The following is a 22,095-nucleotide window of genomic DNA, read 5'->3' on the forward strand; positions in this document are numbered from 1 at the left end:
GATTGGCTATATTTAAATGTTAATACACATAATCGTGGGCTTCCCCTATGGCTCAGATGGTAAAGAATCTTCCTGCAATGCAGGAGACTTGGGTTCGATCCCTGGGTTGGGAAGAAGCCCTGGAGAAGGAAATGGCAACCTACTCCAGTGCTCTTGCCTGGAGAGTTCCACGGACAGAGGAGCCTGGTGGGCTATAGTCTGTAGGGTCACAAAGAGTTGGACGTGACTGAGCGACTAACTGATACTGATACGCATAATGGTAAGAATGTTCACTGTGAATCTGACATGGCATGTAATCCATTCTCCCCTTCTTTACATCAAAAAAGAAGTAAAAGTGTCACTCAGTCGTGTTTGACCCTTTGAAACCCCACAGACTGTAGCCCACCAGGCTCTTCTGTCCATGGGATTCTCCAGGGAGAATACTGGAATGGGTTGCCATTTCCTCCTCTAGGGATCTTCCCGACCCAGGGATGGAACCCACATCTCCCACACTGCAGGAAGATTCTTTACCATCTAAACCACCATGGAAGCCGAGAAAGTCACGTATCTTAATGAAAACCTCATTTTGCTCATATTTTTAAATAAGGATATTGTAAAAACTTAAAGGTTTTTTCATGCAAAAAAATCCTAAGTTGGAATACAATTGGTGAGGTTTATAGTACAGTTGGTTTTCATATAGAATTTAAACAGGATGGAACATTTTAGTAACTTAAAGCAGAAAAAAACTATTCTAAAAAGGAATGCAAGTGCTTAAGCATTGATAATTTCATAAACAGATATCTACATCTTATAAGATGACAATGTTCCATATATTTAAATTAATGAATTTCCAGGTTGACCTGATATATGAAGACAGCTGAAAACTATCCCACAGTGTAGGAGAATCTTTTTGTTAAAATTAACAAATTGTTCAACACTATTTTTTGTTACCTTCCATTACATTTAAATCATGATGTCAAAGAATCGTGAAACAACCAAGTTATCTTCAGAATACAGTTTACTCCTCCCATTTTGTAAATGAGAAAACAACACATCCAGAGAGGTGAAGGGTTTGCTTGAGCCACAGAGATATTTGGCAGCTTTGAGCTAACACTCCAGAACCAGAATTTAAGTATATATACACGTAAATGAGGACTGGTTATAGCTTCCCTGACTTTTATGCACCTCAGCTTTCTCTCCCAAGGAAAAGGTAGTGGAATTTGTCTGACAATCAAATTTCAATGTTTCAACAGTTTTACTTTCTCATTTATTCTCTCATTCCATGCCTGTATATTTAAGCTAATTTTTAAATATTAAACTAAAAGAACATGGCAGTTTCATGAATGCATTACCATGATATCTTTCCCAGTAATGAAGTATTAAGGCTTTCCTATGTTCAGTTACATGTCAAAATACATGACTAGGACAAATAGGATGCCTTGAAGGTCATAAACATGATGAAAGCTTTAGGATTCCAAGATTAATTACCTTGCTCTCTGCTAACCAGCGATGTGGGTCATAATTAATATCAGGACTAGATGAAAAAACCTAAAAAAAAAAGAAAAGTCATCTATTAGAAGTAGGTACCCCCCTGAAATGAATTTACATAAATGAAGATTGTACACCATTATATCCAAAAGTTTAGTCTCTAAACCTAAGGCTTTAAAAATAAAGTTCACAGCAAGTATAAAACCAGTTCCAAACCATTATTTATTTAATGCCTATTTATTTAAGCATGTATATATATATCCCTGTATGAATGTATGTATTGACACTAAATATTTAGCTCACATATACACATATAAATCAACTCTCAAGTGCTACTACTGCTGAATCTCTGAGGCTGATCCATGGAGTTCCGCATGGCAAGCAGCCTCACTTACATCAGTTTACTTCATTTTTGTGTCTTTTCCTCAGTCTTGTTCCAGATAATGTATTTCACAATGAGTTGGATGTAATTACATAAAACTTAATTCTTTGTCTCATTTTTCCTTCTTCAATTTTATACTATGAGGGCTATTTTGTCTCATTAATGGTTTTATAAAACTGACAGAACCTAATCGATATAACTTCACACCAACATCACTTTGTAATTCATGATGGTAACACAATTCTACAATAAATAGGTTGTCTACACTAGATGCCCTGAGTTCCTTCACACCAACTCATTTATAAAATTAACAGCTGGTTCTGCCTTATTACTGATAAACGTGTACTCAAAGTTTGTCGGTGACTTCAAAATTTTAAACACAAAAGATTTTCTCAATTCCCCCCTTCTTTGAACTTTGTGCTACCCATGGAAGTTTTGCGTCAGTTTTTCCTAGAAATGTTCTGCTTAAAAATATCCTATCCCTCTGCATGCAGTGTCTGTTCCTATCTTCAAATACTTCTACACTTCTTGATGTGTGTGCACATCACTCCCCTAAGGAACAGCACTAGGTAATTCATTTAGACATATGATAAATGCACAGCGAGTGCTGACCACATGCCACGCACAAGAGTGCTGTAGTCTTACATAACCTTTCTATCGTCCATTTTCTCATTACCTAGATCTCACTCGATTCTCATGCCTTTCCTGCTTTTTCAATGAGATTTTTCTTAATCTCTCTAGTTCACAGTGCTTTCTTTCCTTTTCGACCTCTCTACTGTGTTGAATATTTGTAACCATCCATTTATCATTGATTATGTTGTTCTTTATTACTCTTTTTCATTGACCTATGTCATCATCTCAAGTCTTCAGTGACCTGAATATACAGTACTCAAGATTAAAGACCAAAATAATTTGAGATAAAACAATGATTATATTTTGCAACGTGCTTTATAAATTTATATATAGTTTCGTGTTTAAGAAAATAGTCACTTAATCACTTATAAAATGATGCGGCTTAATTTTTCTCTAAGCTGCAGGTTATCATCTATAAAGTGAGTAAACTACCTCATGAGGCCAGGGTATAAATTAAATAAAATGGGTGTTAGCACAATATCAGGCATACAGAACACCATTATCACTTCACTACTAACTGCGTACCAAGATGTAATTATCAATAAATACACTTCAAAGTCCATTATGACAAGAGCACAAAGTCTATTAAGATAACAGTTATTTGTCATAAAAAGATTAAAGAAACAGAAGCCATATACTTGGCAATATGAGTACATTACAAAAAACTCTCTGCATAATAATGAGAGAAATCATTAGTTGATCCTGCTTTCTTGCACTACTAAGTGCAAGATACGATACACTTAGTACGTACCTCACACTATGATGTACACCTTCCATATCTTTTTTATCTTCATAATAACCTAACTTATAAATAGGACATGAATTCTTAGAGAGAATAGAGATTACATAACTCATCCAAGGTCATACATTAGCAATTTGGAGAGTTGCAATTTGAATCTACATCTGTCTTGATCCAAAGGCTATATCCTCTGCATGCTCTACAAAGAAATGAATACTCTGACCAAGTGTTAGGGGAAAATCTCTAGAATTACCAAAGACTGGTCTGTGAAAACATTGTACCTTTAATTCAGACACTTTTCTAATTGTTCCGTAAGTGTCTAACAACAGATTTTCAAACACTGCATGCACTTACTAATGTGGAATACGTAATAAATATGGTGGCTGAAAAAAGAAACTATAATTAGAAATAATACCAACATTCCCAAAGACTTTTCACAGACTCTTTTGTTGCATATCTCTTATTCAGTCCATTCCATAATAGTCACTTTCATCAGCAATATTTTAAAAATCAACAAATGACCAGGAATGATTGAAATTACTTCATTTCTAAAAATATTTTACAAAGACCACCAATCTCACCTACATCTCTGAACTATAAAGCAAAAAATCAATTTTAATAAACACTTTGGTGGTTTCTGTGAGGTAAGAACAAATGTTATGTTCTTGAGTATTCCTTTTTTTTTATTTTATAGGAATGAAACAACAAAAGTTATTAATGGAAAAAGATCCACAATAAAAAAAATGCATTCTTAAAAAAACTTTTAAAAGAATTTCCATTCTCATAGATTAACTTTCCACCCATCACTTGGACTTGAATTAGTCTTTCTCCAGGTAAAGAGGTGTAAAGACCCATTATCACCACATTCGTGAAAGCCTATTAAAGAATAGGGTACTTTTCACAATAGTATGTTGGAAAGATAATTTGAATCTTATAAATAAAATATTGAAGCAATGTGCAACATACACACCATGCTTTAGCTTGTAATTGACCCGTTTTAGTCTATAAATAACAGTTTATATATAATGCAATCCATATGTTTCTATTTTTATATCTCTACTTGACTGAAAACAAGCCATTCTGACATAAATTCTTAAACACAGAATAAATATTCGATAGTTAATCTGTGAATCTTCTAGATAAAATTATGATTTCAAGGGTTTAAATATATGTAAACAAGTTCTAAATAAAAATAAAGCAATATTAAACAAGGAACAGAATAAATGAGAGTTATAACAGGACAGAAAGAGTTTTCCCCTAAAGCCAATTACTTCTCGTATTTGGCTCACAGTCCTCTCAAATTGACATCTGAACTTAAAAAAAAAAAATGTATACAAAAATATATACTGTAGAAATTCCATCAACTTCACCAAATTCTGCCAGTTGAAATATTTCCTTTAAAGCTGAATCCTAAAGCACAAGTGTAGAATATCATTTTATGTTCTTGAAAACATTATTTAAGAAAAAAAAAAAAAAAGATGGGTAGAAAGAACAGGAAAAAAGAGGGGAAAGTAGTTTAAGGAAGAATATTTTATTTGAGAAAAAAGATGAATGACAAAATATTTGAAAAGGTTAAAAAAAATACCTTAATGCATAATATGATAATTTGAATGCTGTTATATCATCAAATGAAATAACTACAGGGGGAAATCATGGGCTAAATTATAATGTACTGTGGTTATCCCACACCAAAGCACTGCAATGCTCTTTGTATATAACTTAGCAGTACTAGGACCTAGAGTGTAAAGAGGTACTTACTTCAAGGAATTAAGAATATCCATGATTACTTCTGTTTTTATTTATTATTTCACTAGGACTACAAATTTAGTGGCAATAATCCATTTTAAAGACAGGAAAACTAAATAGAATGCAATTTGTTTAAACAGGGAAGGCAAATAGCATGGTAGATACTTGTTTAAGCTCCAGAGTTAGACACCCAATATTTGAAGTCCTAATTCTAGCTTTAGACCAGATACATGGCCAGGGGCAAGTTACTTATCCCCTCCAAGTCTTGCTTTCTCTTGCCTAAAACGGATTTAATGTGAGTATCTAAAGGACAGGGTGGTTTCAGAATAGAGAGAGAATGTATATACTGTAATTACAACAATATGTGTAATATAGCTAGCACTCAATAGATGTGAGCCAGTAATATACTAACAACAATAAAAATGGCCTATGATAATAAAAAATTCAAAATCCAGGCTTCTTGACTTGAAAGCTTTCTCTTGTAAGACATTTTCTTTTACAGACTGAGATACAAGCAATTCAGTGGAGTAACAGCATACTTTCTTTCACCATGACTGTGCAATAGATAAAATAGCTCATTCTAAAAAGTGTAAGATGTTATTTTGTTCCATATAACTCTCTAGAATAAAAATGTGATGACTAGGTAACTATGCATTAAATCATATTATAATTATATATTAGGAAACTAACTGAAAGCCACATAGCAACTCGTAATTACTTTCAATTTGTCCATTGAGTCCCTGGAAAACGTTTTACAAGCTGCATCAATTTCCTTTCCTATCACTCCAAGGATAGATTCCTGTTCGGTCTCCAGACAAAGAAGTTGATCCTTGAGCTGCAATCTGGCCTCTTCCATCCTCCTACGGTGTTCTTCTTCATTGGTTATATGTTTTTCCTAGAGGCATTGGTAAGAAATAAAATCAGAGGTTAATTATTAAGTGAAGACAAGAAACACATGTCATACCTGTACAATGAACCCAAAGAAGAATATTAAAAAACAGATCTGACTTTGTCCCTTGACTTTACCAAAATAACTTATTATTCTTCCTCATTAACTGATGTCAAGTAACAGAGAATTCAGAAGTACAATAATGAGTGAAATAGCGAGCAGATACATGACAAAAAGCACTACAGTAATTCTGCTACCAAAAGAAAAAAGAAGTTTTAAAAACCCTTCACCATTTTAATCACACACGGCCATTAATGGATCAGGGTGAGAGCCAACGCCACAAACCAATTTGAGTTTTCAATAAATATTAGTAAAACACTAGAAAAGGCAAAATGTCAAGTAAGTGGGTTTCTTCATTTCAAGGGGGAAAAAAAGTGTTACTACTACCTTTATCTCATCAAAACACCATTTCAAAAGGTCTAAGTTTCCAAACTCAGTCATACATAAAGGCTACATAAATGCTTTGAGTCATGAAAATTTGATAGAGCTAAGAAAGAGCTACTTTTCAAGTAAGTAAATATACTTCATGAAAAGGAGATTCTCAAGAACCCTATAAGAGATTACAAGTCTTGGGGACGCCCCCTAGTCAAAACAACTCTCCATCATCAGGGTTACACAATTTCATTAGAAATTCGTTAGAGACATTCAAGTGGTATTGCACAAGGTTTAGAGGAAAAGAACAGAATTACTAGAATTGTAAGGATAAACAATAGACCAAAAAGTCATGATGGCTGGCTAGTTATGCCTTCAGTCATCACATACTAGCCTAATGACCTTCACCTACCCTAGTGAACACAACATAAGCAGGAAGATTATATGGTCAACCAATCAACTTGAATTTAAAATAACAAAAGGCTTTTTCAATGAAAATTCATCATGAAAGACAGAATGGTATTTGAGCAGAATAATCACACATGAATTTCCTAGCAATTCAATTTACTTTAAAAAAAAATGAATTAAACACCCTCCCTACAAAAGAACAATCATTTCACAACCTGTCTTCTGCTCTTCTCTCCCACCTCATCTCCCTCCTTTCCACTCTCTCATATTTGGAGCTTCTCAAGAACACCTACATGCGTCTCCTCTAGCCACATCTCATCTGAACAACTCACTCTGAAATTGTGTTATTTCAAAATGGAGCTAGCAGTCCTGAGAAGGCGTTTACCTTCATGAGTACATCTTCCTGGCCAGGAGCTCAACTTTGTAAACTTAGGAACTGGAGTTTCACTGCTTTCTGGTCCTCTGATGCAAGTCATCTTTCAGCAGTAGAGCACATTAAGCTCATAAGAGACTAGCGGACAGACTAGAATATCACTCAGTTTACTACATTCGTTTACAGTGAGAACCGTAACAGCCATATGGATCAGAATGCTCACATCAGTGTAAACCAGCATGTTTTCTCCCTGCAGACCAATCTAGCTGGGAAGGCAAATTATAATCAGAATGTTGCTTAATGAACTGGAAATCTGACCAGAGGAGTCTGTTTCATGAAACAACATTTAAATGGCATCACGCTAATGGCAGCCTGGCATGTCCAACTACATGTCAGGGCTTTCAAATCATAGTAACAAGAGTGTTCCATTCTCTTGGGCAGAGTTTGGATGGAGACTGTTTCAGCACATCTCCCTTTCTCCTTTGTCCACACTCTCCCTCCTGATGCATATGGTATCTTTTCAGATGATAGTCTGCTAAATCTAACTTCATCTACAAAACTTTCACAAAAATTAACACCATGGCCTGGCTCTGACAATAATGGATTATTTCATAGTTTTTTACTAGAAATAAACCTTACTCCCAAGTCCCTAGTTGAGGATACTTGCCTCTGTATTGTTATGCACCTACCCACCTATGCTTCTTATCTTTCAAAGTTTCTCCTTCAAACCCCAGTCTCCTTTCATTTCTGATCTCCCAATGTAGAAGGTTCCCATAGTACATTATGTATACCATAGTTTTTTTAATGTATTAAGCTACAATAAAATTATTTCATCATGCATCTGTCTCCCTTAAGAAACTGATAATTTTAGGAGATCACAAAACATATTTACAGCCATATTTAAACTCCTCCACTTTGCTAAATAAGTGATTTAAACATTTTTGAAGACAAACTCAACACTGTAAAGGCCATTTCATCAATTACCATGCAGATCTATATACTCAAAGGCCACTGAGGCGTGCTAGGTTTCCTCTATACAAACAAAGCCCTCCAGTCAAACAGGCTGCACTGTTCTCGCCGCAGGCCTGTGGTGCGATGTTAATAAAGAAAATACTCTATCAAGGGTGGCTGACATACTTAGGGAACAACCGTTCATACTTTAGATCCACATGATTCACAATAACGTTCTAACTGATTTTTCTTTTCTCTTCTCCCTCATCGACATCTTTCCTTTCTCCCCTGTCACTTTTCTGTGCTGTTACTTGACTCATTAAAAAGAAGACAAAACTATTTCCAGATTTTTATAGTCTTAAGAAATGCTGATGCTGTCAAAAAGAATCTACAAGTTCAAACACTTTAGCAAAGGCTGAAAATTTCATTACCCACTTCACCATCCTCTGCAAGACAGCATGCCATGTCTAATCTCCCTTTGAAGTAAAACTCACAGAGCTACAAACTCACACGAACCTGTAATAAGTGGGTTCAACTACCTGCTCTTTCAGGATCCCCTTCTGTGACATTTATGACAGATGGTCATGCAACCCCTACCTACATGACCAACTCAGGTTTCAAGGAAAAGAGTAGTTGACATGAATGCAAAACCTTTCCACTTGAGTCTACGTGCTATACTCAAAAACTAAAGCAAATAAGTGAATCCTCCACCCCTATTAAATCTTCTACTGTCCAGGTAAAGGTCTGTGTTCTTTTCTTTAATTAGGTTTCAGACGCTGCACCATACTGGTTCTCCATCCTTTCTGCATGTCCTTCAAGACCCTAAATCTAAGAGTTATAATAAATAAGCTCTTCCACTCTGTACGTAAGCAACTGTAATTTAATTTTTTCACTAGTTCTATAAATCTTTATGGAACGCCTGTTATGGCAATACACTCTTCTGAATGCCAGGGACAGAGCAAATGAGATAAATAGCCACCTATTCTCAGAGAGCCAACAAATTTCAGCACTTCTGTTTTATCCCAGTTCTTCTGCCTTGAGAATATCAATTTGAACGCTAACTGTGGCACCCAAAGAATTAGCCGTTTTTCCCTGTTTCATGTTTCGGAAATAACTCTACCAACGTGGTACATGTGTGTGCTACGTCGTGTCTGACTCTGTACGACCTTATGGAACGTAGCCTGCTGGCTCCTGTCCATGGGATTCTCCAGGCAAGATTACTGGAGTGGGTTGCCATGCCATCCTCCAGGGGATCTTACTGACCCAGGGATCAAACCCCATGTCTCTTATGTCTCCTGCATCAGCACATGGATTCTTTACCATTAGTGCCACCTCAGAAACCCACCACTGGGGCAAATACAGCTAATTCTAAGGGAAGAAGTTAAACTGGTTGACATTAACTCAATCAACCATCTCATTGGGGCCACATGGGTTAATAAAGGCAGATGGCAATATGTAGGCACTTTGATAGCTATTCTGTGGACTTCTAGTGAAATTAGAGGGAGAAGTAATTCTACAACAACATGAACCAAAAGCTACCATATTTCTAGAGAACCAGAAGTAAAACAAGGTATTTCCGAGACTATTTAAAGATATGGAAGACACAGATAGTCCAAGTTCAGTGTTTCACTGTGAAAGGACACAAATGTGTGGGTCTTAGGAATATAAGGAGAGTCTTTGCAGGGGGTAGGGGAGGGGGGCTAGATGAAGCTGACTGTAACAGTCTATACAACCCAAGAAGAGGGCTATCAGTAGACCGTGACTGAATCTAAGGAAGAACCACCTTAGAAAACAAAAGTGAAAGTGAAAGTCATGTCAAACTCTTTGTGACCCCATGGACTACAGAGTCCATGGAATTCTCTAGGCCAGAATACTGGCATGGGTAGCCATTCCCTTCTCCAGGGGATCTTCCCAACCCAGGGATCGAAGCCAGGTCTTCCGCATTGCAGGTGGATTCTTTATCAGCTGAGCCACAAAGGAAATAAACCCACCTTTAATTTTATGCATAAGGAAAGCAAAGGTCAAAGAAACCTGACGAATGTCAAAGAGCCAATAAACCATAAACTAAGTCCCCTGACTTCCTTACTAGTACTCTCTATTCACACGCTACAAAAGGTTGAGTTCTTAAAACTGGAGTTTAGAAAGCCAATGTGAAAATCTCAAAAAAGTTATCAGGAGGTTATATGGGGACTAACGTAGTCATAAAGTAGAAGGAATAACTCAAAAACATTTCTGAATGAGCCTTATCACTACAAATGAAAACATATGAAACAATGGCACAAAAAAAGGGAGGTAGACCACAACAAGAGGGAAAACCACCAAGCAGGCACAATACCCTAAATTTTCACAGGCTATCACTCTCCTCTATGCTGGAGATGTACCTTGTATACACATAATCTCCTCTAGAGTTTAGTTAAAAAGTATAACTAATACCACATTAAAGGTATGGTTCCATGGTGAAGACAGCAAAAGTTTCCTGATGCTTCCACTTAAAGACAGGAAAGGCTTACATTGTTGACATTTGCGTCGACAGGAAACAAAAATCATAATACTCACAATGTCATCATGCACATACACACACCCCCCACACACACAGTGTTGACTGGCTTAATCATTGAACCTATAATTCAAAGGATAAGAAATGCTCCTCTAATTAGAACATTCACATTCCCAAAGGCTATAAAGATTACAAAGAGACATGATCTTAATGAAAAGAGAATGACTTCAATAAAAACCAGAGCATATCCAAAATTTTATCTCCTTGGTAAAAGCATATGAGATTCCTTCAATGACTTTAAGTGTTCCAGAAAAGTCACTGTATTTCTAATACCGTTATTACATAAAATGAAAACAGTTCTTCATATAGTTTAAGAGAAACATTATAGCAAATAAAACACAGGCACATCATTAAATAAATCATTAATTTACAAAGCTAATGTTTTTCCTTTACTAAAAAGTAACCTGAATAAACATGCAATATTTCAGCCCCAGGGCCATCTATAATACATGATTGGGGGTGGTGGAGAGAGAGGGTAAGTGGTAGAATTTAGAAATCAAAGTTTAAGGCCAAAATTAAAACTAATACAATGTAATTAAAGATGACTAGAAGCATGGTGTGTTGAAACTATAGACCTGCACACATTACCTAAAAAGTTTTGAGAAAGAGTATTTCTGTAACTCAAGATAACTATTATGCCTAAGGTTTAAATCCGGGACACTGGCATTACAAGGCAAATTATGAAACTATCCTGAACAAAAATTGGGTCTGTCTGGAAGCCATTTATCTGACTCTCTAAAGAAGGCTCCCATTACTTCTGCCAACAGCGTTGACTCAGCTGCAAGAAAGCTAGGATACGATATGAAATGCCAACCAGGGCAGAAACTGCGAGTGACTAAAAGAAAGGATCTATTATGGATTCTATAGGAAATTTGCAAAAAGTTTAATCTAGAAAATTACTAACCTGCATTTCAAGCTGTATTGCAAAACAGCCAACAAATAAATAACACATTGATTGCGATCACATGTAACTACTTTTTTCAAATATTTGTTAGATCTTACATGAGTGTGTATTTCTTAAATTATGGCTATATATTAAACACCTGGATAGGTATTACAAAAATAAAAACAGAATAAAGCAACAATAGTTCAGATCAGTTTGAAAAAGTGCATGAACTCAACCTATGTGAGCCCAATAATACTCAGTGACAGGGGATGAGGTCAAGTCATAAACTAAGTTTTTTACTTGCTATTAAAGTCCAATAACAGGCACCTAATATTAGAATGACAGAAGGTGACCCAGGTTCGTAGGAATACTAAGCACTCTGTCCATATGTTCCTCTCGGACTTTACATAAGCTTCTGCTGCAGCACCTACTAACTCTGTGTGCCTTCTATATGCGTCTCCTCATCAAACTGAGTTCCTCTAGGGCAAAGATGATTCCTCTTCATTTCAGAATCCCAGCACCACTCATACACTGACGATGGAAATGCAAATGGATATAACCATTATGGAAAACAGTATGAAGGTTCCCCCCAAAATAAGAATAGAACTACCATATGATCCAGCTAGCCCACTTCTGGGTATTTAGCCAGAGAAAATATATGTTTCCCTAAAGTTGCCCGTAGCATTATTTACAACGGCCATGATATAGAAACAACTTACATGTCCATATGGCTTCCCAGATGGCATTAGTGGGAAAGAACCCACCTGCCAATGCGGGAGACACAGAGATGCAGGTTCAATCCCTGGGTTGGGACAACCCCTTGGAGAAGGGAACGGCAACCCACTCCAGGATTCTTGACTGGAGAATCCCATGGACAGAAGGGCCTGGCGGGCTACAGTCCTTGGGGTCACAAAGACTGAGATGCAATTGAGCGACTAACACTTTTCACTTCCATGCTGCAATGTATACAGAAGTAGAATGTTGTACACATGAAATCTATATAATGTTATAAACTAATGTTACCTCAATGAAAAGTAAATTTTTAAAAAAAAGAGAAAAGAATGTCTCACATAGCAGTCAATCGATAAATCTTTCTGAAACATAAATATCCTTTTATATTCCAATCATTCCACTAGTGTTTCTTTTTCTTTTTAACTGCATTTTCTGTATGCCAAGCATAGTAGTTTCCAACTATACAGTGAAAAAAAAATTAAGAAAAAACTAGAATCTCTAAACTTAAATAACTTCTCGTGTTTCAGTAAGTTTGTTTTTGGAATACATTAATTAGTAAAAATCACTGATGGCAAGCACCTTATCACTAGCAGGTTATTATAACAATCAAGGTAAGCTGATGTCACAAAAGTAAACAGCCCGCCAGTGGTAAGAAGTGAATCAGAATAAATCTTGAGGATAGACCCAGTAAGATCTTGTGATGAGTTAAGTACTCATCAGTACATTAAGTATGAGGTCTATCTGTGAGAGAGTAAGATAGTTCTTTATATGTATTTAGAAAGCAAAATAACACTGTCATTCCTTCTAGAAGATTAAAATCAAAATGCTATTTTTTTAGTTAGATAGACACTTCCTTCCTCTCTGTAAGAAAATGCTTTACAATCTTTCTTTCAAAGGACGGAAGAAATTATGACTAATAGTATGTAAGAGTAAGAGCTACAGTACTCTCCAACTCTGTGACCTCGTGGACTGTAGCCCACCAGGCTCCTCTGTCTATGAGATTCTTCTGGCAAGAATACTGGAGTGGGATGCCATTTCCTCCTCCAGGGGATCTTCCTGACCCAGTGATCGAACCCATGTCTTTTAAGTCTCCTGCAATGGCAAGCAGGTTCTTTGCCTCTAGCGCCACCTGGGATAACTGAAAAAAGTAATGGCATAATTAGAAAACTTGATAGATGATTTGATGCACGTTAAAACTTGAGTGAGAAAGACTTTCCAGTCTATAACCTGGTCTTAGGCAGGCTTGGGAAAGTTATGCATAAAACAGAAGTCCAAAAATGGAAATTCAAACTTAATTTCTGAACCCCATTTAAGGAAATTATTCTTCAGTTCAGTTCAGCTCAGTCACTCAGTCGTGTCTGACTCTGCAATCCCATGAATCGCAGCATGCCAGGCCTCCCTATCCAGCACCAACTCCCAGAGTTTACTCAAACTCATGTTCATTGAGTCTGTGATGCCATCCAGCCATCTCATCCTCTGTCAACCCCTTCTCCTCCTGCTCCCAACCCCTCCCAGCATCAGTCTTTTCCAATGAGTCAACTCTTTGCATGAGGTAGCCAAAGTACTGGACTTTCAGCTTTAGCATCATTCCTTCCAATGAACACCTAGGACTGATCTCTTTCAGAATGGACTGGTTGGATCTCCCTGCAATCCAAGGGACTCTCAAGAGTCTTCTCCAACACCACAGTTCAAAAGCATCAATTCTTTGGCGCTCAGCTTTCTTCACAGTCCAACTCTCACATCCATACATGACCACTTGAAAAACCATAGCCTTGACTAGACGGACTTTTGTTGGCAAAGTAATGTCTCTGCTTTTCAATATGCTATCTAGGTTGGTCATAACCTTCCTTCCAAAGAGTAAGCGTCTTTTAATTTCATGGCTACAATCACCATCTGCAGTGATTTTGGAGCCCCCAAAAATAAAATCTGACACTGCTTCCCCATCTATTTGCCATGAATTGATGGAACCAGATGCCAAGATCTTCGTTTTCTGAATGCTGAGCTTTAAGCCAACTTTTTCACTCTCGTCTTTCACTTTCATCAAGAGGCTTTTTAGTTCCTCTTCACTTCTTGCCTCAGGGTTTTTAGTAATTTTTTTCTAGGAGAATATTGAACAATACAAAAGTCATTGGTAGCACAATCAAGAAGATGTTAGGATACATTCCTAGAAATTAATATTCACAGTTGAAAACAAAAATGCCTCTAAAGGGTATTTTACACATTCATTAAACTTTAGGACCATTTTGTAATTATGACATATTTCTCTTAAGTCAATGCCTGGAAACAAATAACATTTAGTTATTTAAAATCAGCCACTTTTGATGCATTTCTATTTCTGAAACAAAACATGGACAGGAAACAAACAACTAGAGTTTTTTAAATTATGCATCTGGAAGGAACATTGTTTAATTTTCAAAAGAAGAAAATGCACCATTCATCTCCAGAAAAATGTTTATAAACTTACAGTGTCTTTAGAAAACCAACAGAATTTGTTTCTCTGCTCTTTTTCTTTTCCTTACAGGATGCTAAAGTATACATTTATTCCTATGAAAGGCTATAGGGGAAAAAACTGGAAAAATAAATATCCAAATAATATAACTCATGTATACAATAAAAACCTTCTACATATTGGCTTATCATAAATTTAAAGAATATTGCTTGTTCAATATTAAACGAAAAAAATGGACTGAGTCAACAAGCACTTTCAATGGTGATAAAATAAATGCCATGTAAACAAAGCTGGACGTTCACTGTATGAACCTTTCAGGGTCTACGAGGCAAGCTAGGTCTGCTGAGCATCTGGCAGAGCACGGACACACAGGCAGTAGAAACCTTTAGGCGGCCTATTCCTCTTGGCTAATTGACACCCCGCAAGCAACTAATACTATCATTCAGTCTAACTCCTACACTCTGGATATCACTCACAGTTTCACAAGGAAATGAAACCAAACTAGCAATACAGGATTTCAGAGAAAAGTGCTCCAAGGACTTCTTTCTTCTCAAGCTCCTGTAGTTATCAACCACTCAGCAAGTTAAAGATCCATATAGTCAAAGCTATGCTTTTCCCGTAGTCATGTATGGATGTGAGAGTTGGACTATAAAGAAAGTTGAGCGCTGAAGAATTGATGCCTTTGAACTGTGGTGTTGGAGAGGACTCTTGAGAATCCCTTGAACTGCAAGGAGATCCAACCAGTCAATCCTAAAAGAAATCAGTCCTGAATGTTCACTGGAAAGACTAATGCAGAAGTTGAAGCTCCAATATTTTGGCCAGCTGATGCAAAGAACTGACTCATTTGAAAAGACCCTGATGCTGGGAAAGATAGAAGGCGGGAGGAGAAGGGGACAACAGAGGATGAGATGGTTGGATGGCATCACTGACTCAATGCACATGAGTTTGAGTAAGCTCCAGGAGTTGGTGATGGACAGGGAAGCCTGGTGTACTACAGTCCATGGGGTCACAACGAGTCGGATACAACTGAGTGACTGAACTGACAGCAAGTTAAAAGATTAAATGCCTCAAAAAGTGAAAGTGTTAGTCACTCAGTCGTGTTCGACTCTCTGTGACCCAATGGACTGTAGCCTGCCAGGCTCCTCTGTCTAGGAGATTTTCCAGGCAAGAATACTGGAAAGGGTTGCTATTTCCTCTTCCAGGGGATCTTCCAGACCCAGGGATCGAAACTACATCTCTTATACCTGCTGCATTGGCAGACAGCTTCTTCACAATTTGAGAGACCAGGGAAGCCCTTCAAAATGACTTGAAATGCCTCAAATTCAAATTCAAATCAGAGGTCATAAAGACACAAACTTGGATGTCACTCCTTAAATTCACTTAAAACCAATCGGTTAGATTGTAAATGGTTGGTAGTGAGTTCACTGCCAATGGGAAAGAAGTAGGAAGAGGCTTCTCCATATTTTCATTTCAGCCTGGGGAAGTGTGAAAGTGTTAGTCACCCAGTCATGTCCGACCCTGTGACCCTATGAACTGTAGCCCGCCAAGCTGCTTGGTCCATGGAATTCTCCAGGCAAGGATACTGGAGTGGGTTGCCATTCCCTTCACCAAGGGACGAAGGTCTCCCACATTGTGGGCAGATTCTTTACCATCTGAGCCACCAGGGAAGCTGCTTCAGTCTGGAAAGTAGAGACCAAATGTCCTTTCATGCATCTGTGGGTCTTGCCCCTCCCTCCACCACAGCTGGACGTAAGGTCACTCCATCGACGCATTCTAAGCATGTTTCCTAACATCGGGCTGAGTAATTCACACATGGTAACACTCTGGTGTTTCCGTCAATTCTCTGAAAAAGTAAGGACTACTCTGGATTTAACAGCTATCAGGGATTCAGTTAAAAACACTTTACATTTCACACCAGTCAGAATGGCTATGATCCAAAAGTCTACAAATAATAAATGCTGGAGAGGGTGTGGAGAAAAGGGAACCCTCTTACACTGTTGGTGGGAATGCAAACTAGTACAGCCACTATGGAGAACAGTGTGGAGATTCCTTAAAAAACTGGAAATAGAACTGCCTTATGATCCAGCAATCCCACTGTTGGGCATACACACTGAGGAAACCAGAAGGGAAAGAGACACGTGTACCCCAATGTTCATCGCAGCACTGTTTATAATAGCCAGGACATGGAAGCAACCTAGATGTCCATCAGCAGATGAATGGATAAGAAAGCTGTGGTACATATACACAATGGAGTATTACTCAGCCATTAAAAAGAATACATTTGAATCAGTTCTAATGAGGTGGATGAAACTGGAGCCTATTATACAGAGTGAAGTAAGCCAGAAGGAAAAACATCAATACAGTATACTAACGCATATATATGGAATTTAGAAAGATGGTAACAATAACCCGGTGTACGAGACAGCAAAAGAGACACTGATGTATAGAACAGTCTTATGGACTCTGTGGGAGAGGGAGAGGGTGGGAAGATTTGGGAGAATGGCATTGAAACATGTAAAATATCATGTAAGAAACGAGTTGCCAGTCCAGGTTCGATGCACGATACTGGATGCTTGGGGCTAGTGCACTGGGACGACCCAGAGGGATGGTATGGGGAGGGAGGAGGGAGGAGGGTTCGGGATGGGGAACACATGTATACCTGTGGCGGATTCATTTTGATATTTGGCAAAACTAATACAATTATGTAAAGTTTAAAAATAAAATAAAATTAGAAAAAAAAAACACTTTACAAATAACAAATGATAAATTTATAATTTTGCCTTCAATTTGACCATTTTATTATTATTTTGTTTTTTTTTTTAATTGGGAGAAACCTGACAGGAAATTACTCATAGTATCCTAGTTAGTGTTTATTTAAAGTGTCTGGTTTAAAGTTTGCCCTCAAATTAATATGTGGAAGTTATAGCTTTAGTCTATTCACACGATATAAAAAAGATAAAGAAAGAGTATAGATTGCCTAAAAATGGCCTAAAGTGTAATCATTAAAATAAATGCTACAAGTCAACAGCTCATTAACTTCTACTTCTTTCTCATACTTGTGGGGGAGAAACAAACAAAAAAACAGAGAATTCTGCCTGCTACTATTAAGGAGTTCTTGGTAAAAAATGTAAAACTGTGATTTTAGCAGAGTGACTATTTTATAGAACAGGTATCTGACAATCATATACATTTTTTCACCTCATGAAAAAGAACAATCCTAAACAGATGGTCAAATTAGAAACAAAACAAAATTAAACAATGCTGATTCATTTTTTCCAGTCACAGATATCTTTTATGTGGAAATATCAGGTTTTAATTTTTCTAAAAAAATTACTGATGACTTCTAATCCAAAATTTATACAGACTAAAAACAAATAAGAAAGGATATGGTAATCTTTTGACTATAATAACAACAAATTTAAATTCAACACTAAAGAAATCAATGAAAAGACAGAAACGTGAGTCATTTTACTGGCAGTAAATAAAGGGGAAAATACAAGAAATCTGTGCTCATATCCTGTTTCCAACACAAGTTGTGCAATGTTGGGCTAGTCACAATAATATGCTCTCAAACTCAGTTTCCAGCTTATGTAAAAATGGCATCATCATTACACTTGCAATCTGAATTATAATGATCTTTTTAAAGATCCACATTTTATATACGAAAATTATTTCTTAAGTGTTTTTAACCAATACAGCCATAGCTTTAAATTTGTTGCTACATGTCACTTCACAAACAATCTAAATAACGGATTTCATGAGAAGGAACAAAATCACATTTCTGCAAACCCTAATCTATTCAATGCTTACGTTCCTGTGAACTGCAATTGCCTTAGATTGTCTCACAATTCATCTCCTAATTGTTTCATTGCAGCTACTCACATCTCCCGAAAAAACTAATAATAGAAAATGAAGTTAAAGTATAACAATGGAGAAAACCAAGTATCATATCAGTTAGCTAAGCATCCCAGATAGCCTACGAAATCTATAAGCTGATCAGAAATGGTTCTATAGAGACCCTTTTGACTGGAAATCCCTTCATTAGGATTATAAATCCTTCAATTGGGCCCTATTTATCAAGTTCACTGCACTGTTTGGAGAGCAGGAATCTCTGGGATATAAGTCATGGGCTTTTTTTCACTGGGGACATATTTTTGTACTGTTTTCTTGTTTTTATTTCCCCAGACTGGCCAACACACAGACACTTATTGAAGGAAAGGGAAAGGAGGAGTGGGGAAGAGAGGGAGGGAAGGGGAGAGAGAGAGAGGAGGAGAGAATGAACAAACACCTATAGCCACAGGTCACCACATCTTTTATCTACACATAAACAGGTAAGCAGGGCTTCCCAGGTGGTGTGAGTGGTAAAGAATCCGTCTGCCAATGCAGGAGCCACAGGAGACACGGGTTCAATTTCTGGGTCAGGAAGATCCCCTGGAGAAGGAAATGGCAACCCACTCTAGTATTCTTGTCTGGGAAACCCAAGAATGAACAGAGGAGCCTAGCAGGCTACAGTTCATCAGGGCGCAAAAGAGAAGGACATGACTGAGCGACTGAGCACGCATGCAAACATGTGAGCATGTATGCATACACATTCGTATCTCTTCATCCACAACTATTACTTATAAATTACCTACCATATGTCAAGCTCTGTACCTAATCTTGGGGATAGGAAAACAACCATGATGTGGTTCCTCTCTTCAAATAGCAAACATAATTACAAACCCACCCTCCTGTGTGTTGAACAGGAAATGCCAACTCTTCTCAAGTTGGCTCCTCCTTTGTGGACCATCATCTCAAGTGATTCGACACAGTTCTGGCTCAAAATGTCCAATCAACATAGTTCTGCAGTAAGTCTTATTCCCAGTTCCCTGGCCTGTCGGGAGCCGCGTTAGGCATTACTGACAAAATAGAGGCACGGCCCTAAACCCCCTCCCTTTGTTCCGTAGGCACAGACCCGGAATGAAGGAGTTAGGCTTTGTGATTCTGACTTGTTTTTCCCTTTCCATGGCTGAGTTGACTGAAGAGAATATTAAGGTGCTTATTGTTTTTGAGAGGAGCATGAAAAGGCATAAAGCCTTCTGCAGCTGTTCTCAAAGAATAACTCATAAAGTTAATCACTGACATTTGTTCAAGGACTTTTACAAAAAAGTGTTCCAGGGTGAGCACACAGGCCGCAGCTTGAGGCCATGGGAGGGATTGCTATCTGAGGCCCATTTGTGAGAAAAGTTTATGGCAAAGGAGTTTGCTGAATTTAGGGTTTAGGAATAATTAAAATAGTTAGAAGCTAAAGATTTAATGATTGCTGTAATGTTAGCATATTCTACTATAGCTTATAGAAATTAGGGACTTTAGAGATATTATTAGGTAGAAGCCCTTTCTAAGAAATAGTGAGCTTAGGATACTAGGGGCAAACAGGACTTAGAAAGGTAAGAATTAAACTGAGGAATGTGGTATGCAGCCCAGACATTAGCATGAGTTACAGTGTACTCACAAGGACACATGAGAAAAAGTAGGTAAGAGAATTGCTGAAGAAGGAACTCCTTTTGAGGGGCAACAATGATTTTTGGAGAAAAATAAATCTGGGTCCATGGGAACGAAAAATATCAAGCCTCTGACCTAATGCTTTTGTAAAAGTATAAAAGAAAACCATAAGCTTGAAATAAACAGGCAGTCCAAGAAAACTGAGAGGCTGCCTCAGTTTCTCTCTCGCCAACACCACTCACCCCTTCAGGTTGAATCCCTGGCTGCTGGAGCTGAACTCCGGCACTGGCCCTTAATCCTTAACATATCATAAGTAGTTAATCAATGCTTGCCGATTGGTTTATTGCTTGGCTGATTAACTAGCATCCACTTGGTAACTTAACAATAATAAAATAATGGTAGCTGCTAATTGATAGCTGATCAGGTATCAGACACTCTGCCAAGCACTTTAAATACATTTTCACATTTAACTCCATTAGAATTTATTATTATACTGGTTTTAAGGATGATATAACTGAGACTTTGAGTTTTAAGCAACTTGCCTAATGCCACATGGCTAGAAAATGATTTAAACTGAACGTTCTGTCCATAGCTGTCAACACCTCACTACCTCTGAAAGAGAAAGACCCTATCTGGATATAACTTGATCCAATGAAGTTTTGATTCACAACTAATTATACTAAAAAAAATTAGGTGAACAAAAACAGCTAAGTCAATCAAAAGGATACAACAATCATGTAAACAAAATATATTAAACAAAAGTAAGCCCATAGGCTATGTGTGTATGAGTGTGTGTCTCTGTATTCTTAAGATGATTTACCATTTTAGACTTTAGATATCTTTTCTTTGCATCAGCACCTATTATCAGGACTTGACTATATATTCAATAGTTTTAACAATCGAAAGGGATATTGCTTTTAATGATCCCACTATAAACTTTCAACTTCAGACCTGCATCTTATCCCCAGCATCCAGCAATGCCTCCCACATACTAGATGCTCAATATATAGCAAAGGACTACAGGAATCCCCAATTATCTGAGGGATACATTCCAAGACCCACCAGGGGATACCTGAAACTGCAGACAGTACCAAATCCTTTACATGTTTTTCCTACACATCCATCAGTTCAGTCGCTCAGTTGTGCCCGACTCTTTGCGACCCCATGGACTGCAGCACTCCAGGTCTCCCTGTCCTTCACCATCTCCCGGAGCTTACTCAAACTCATGTCCATTGAGTTGGTGATGCCATCCAACCATCTCATCCTCTGTTGTCCCGTTCTCCTCCTGCCTTCAGTCTTCCTCAAGATCACGGTCTTTTCCAATGAGTCAGCTCTTCCCATCATGTGGCCAAAGTATTGGAGCTTCAGCATCAGTCCCTCCGATGAATATTCAGGGTTGATTTCCTTTAAGATTGACTGGTTTGATCTCCTTGCAGATCAAGGGACTCTCAAGAGACTTCTCTGGCACCACAGTTCAAAAGCATCGATTCTTCAGCACTCAGCCTTCTTTATGGTCCAGCTCTCACATCCCACACACGACCACTAGAAAACCCAGAGCTGTGACTATACAGACCTTTGTCAGAAAAGTGATGTCTCTGCTTTGTGAGCAGAGTGATGATGCTCTACACATACATACCTATAATAAAGTTTAACTTATAAACCAGCACAGTAAGAGATTACCAATAGTAACTAATAATGAAATAGGACAACTGTAATGATCCACTGTAATAAAAGTTATATGAAGGTGGTCTCTTTATCAAAATATCTTACTGTACCATATTCACCACACTTCTGGTGAGGATATGAGACATTAAAATGCCTACATGATGAGACAGCGTTAAGCTACTACTGACCTTCTGATAATATCTCAGAAGGAGGATCTCACATGCTTTGGGTGATTCTGGGCCATCAAGCCATGATGATGTGGCTGGTCGGATGTTAGCAGCAGATTGAGATAAGAGGGCATCCCA

General features: G+C 37.6%; 1 protein-coding gene across 5 annotated transcripts in view; it reads right to left on the reverse strand.

The window, feature by feature from the left end:
- CEP128 (centrosomal protein 128) overlaps nucleotides 1-22,095 on the reverse strand; it is a 214,191-nt gene that overhangs the window by 10,398 nt on the left and 181,698 nt on the right. For all 5 annotated transcript variants that reach the window (XM_027552581.1, XM_027552579.1, XM_027552578.1 and 2 more), the window contains 2 exons: nucleotides 5,686-5,862; nucleotides 1,468-1,527 (listed from right to left, as the gene is read on the reverse strand). In XM_027552581.1, the coding sequence (XP_027408382.1) occupies nucleotides 1,468-1,527; nucleotides 5,686-5,862 (237 nt within the window). The remainder of the gene's footprint in view (nucleotides 1-1,467; nucleotides 1,528-5,685; nucleotides 5,863-22,095) is intronic.

The sequence above is a fragment of the Bos indicus x Bos taurus genome, chromosome 10, assembly GCF_003369695.1.
Source record: "Bos indicus x Bos taurus breed Angus x Brahman F1 hybrid chromosome 10, Bos_hybrid_MaternalHap_v2.0, whole genome shotgun sequence".
NCBI lineage: Eukaryota > Metazoa > Chordata > Mammalia > Artiodactyla > Bovidae > Bos > Bos indicus x Bos taurus.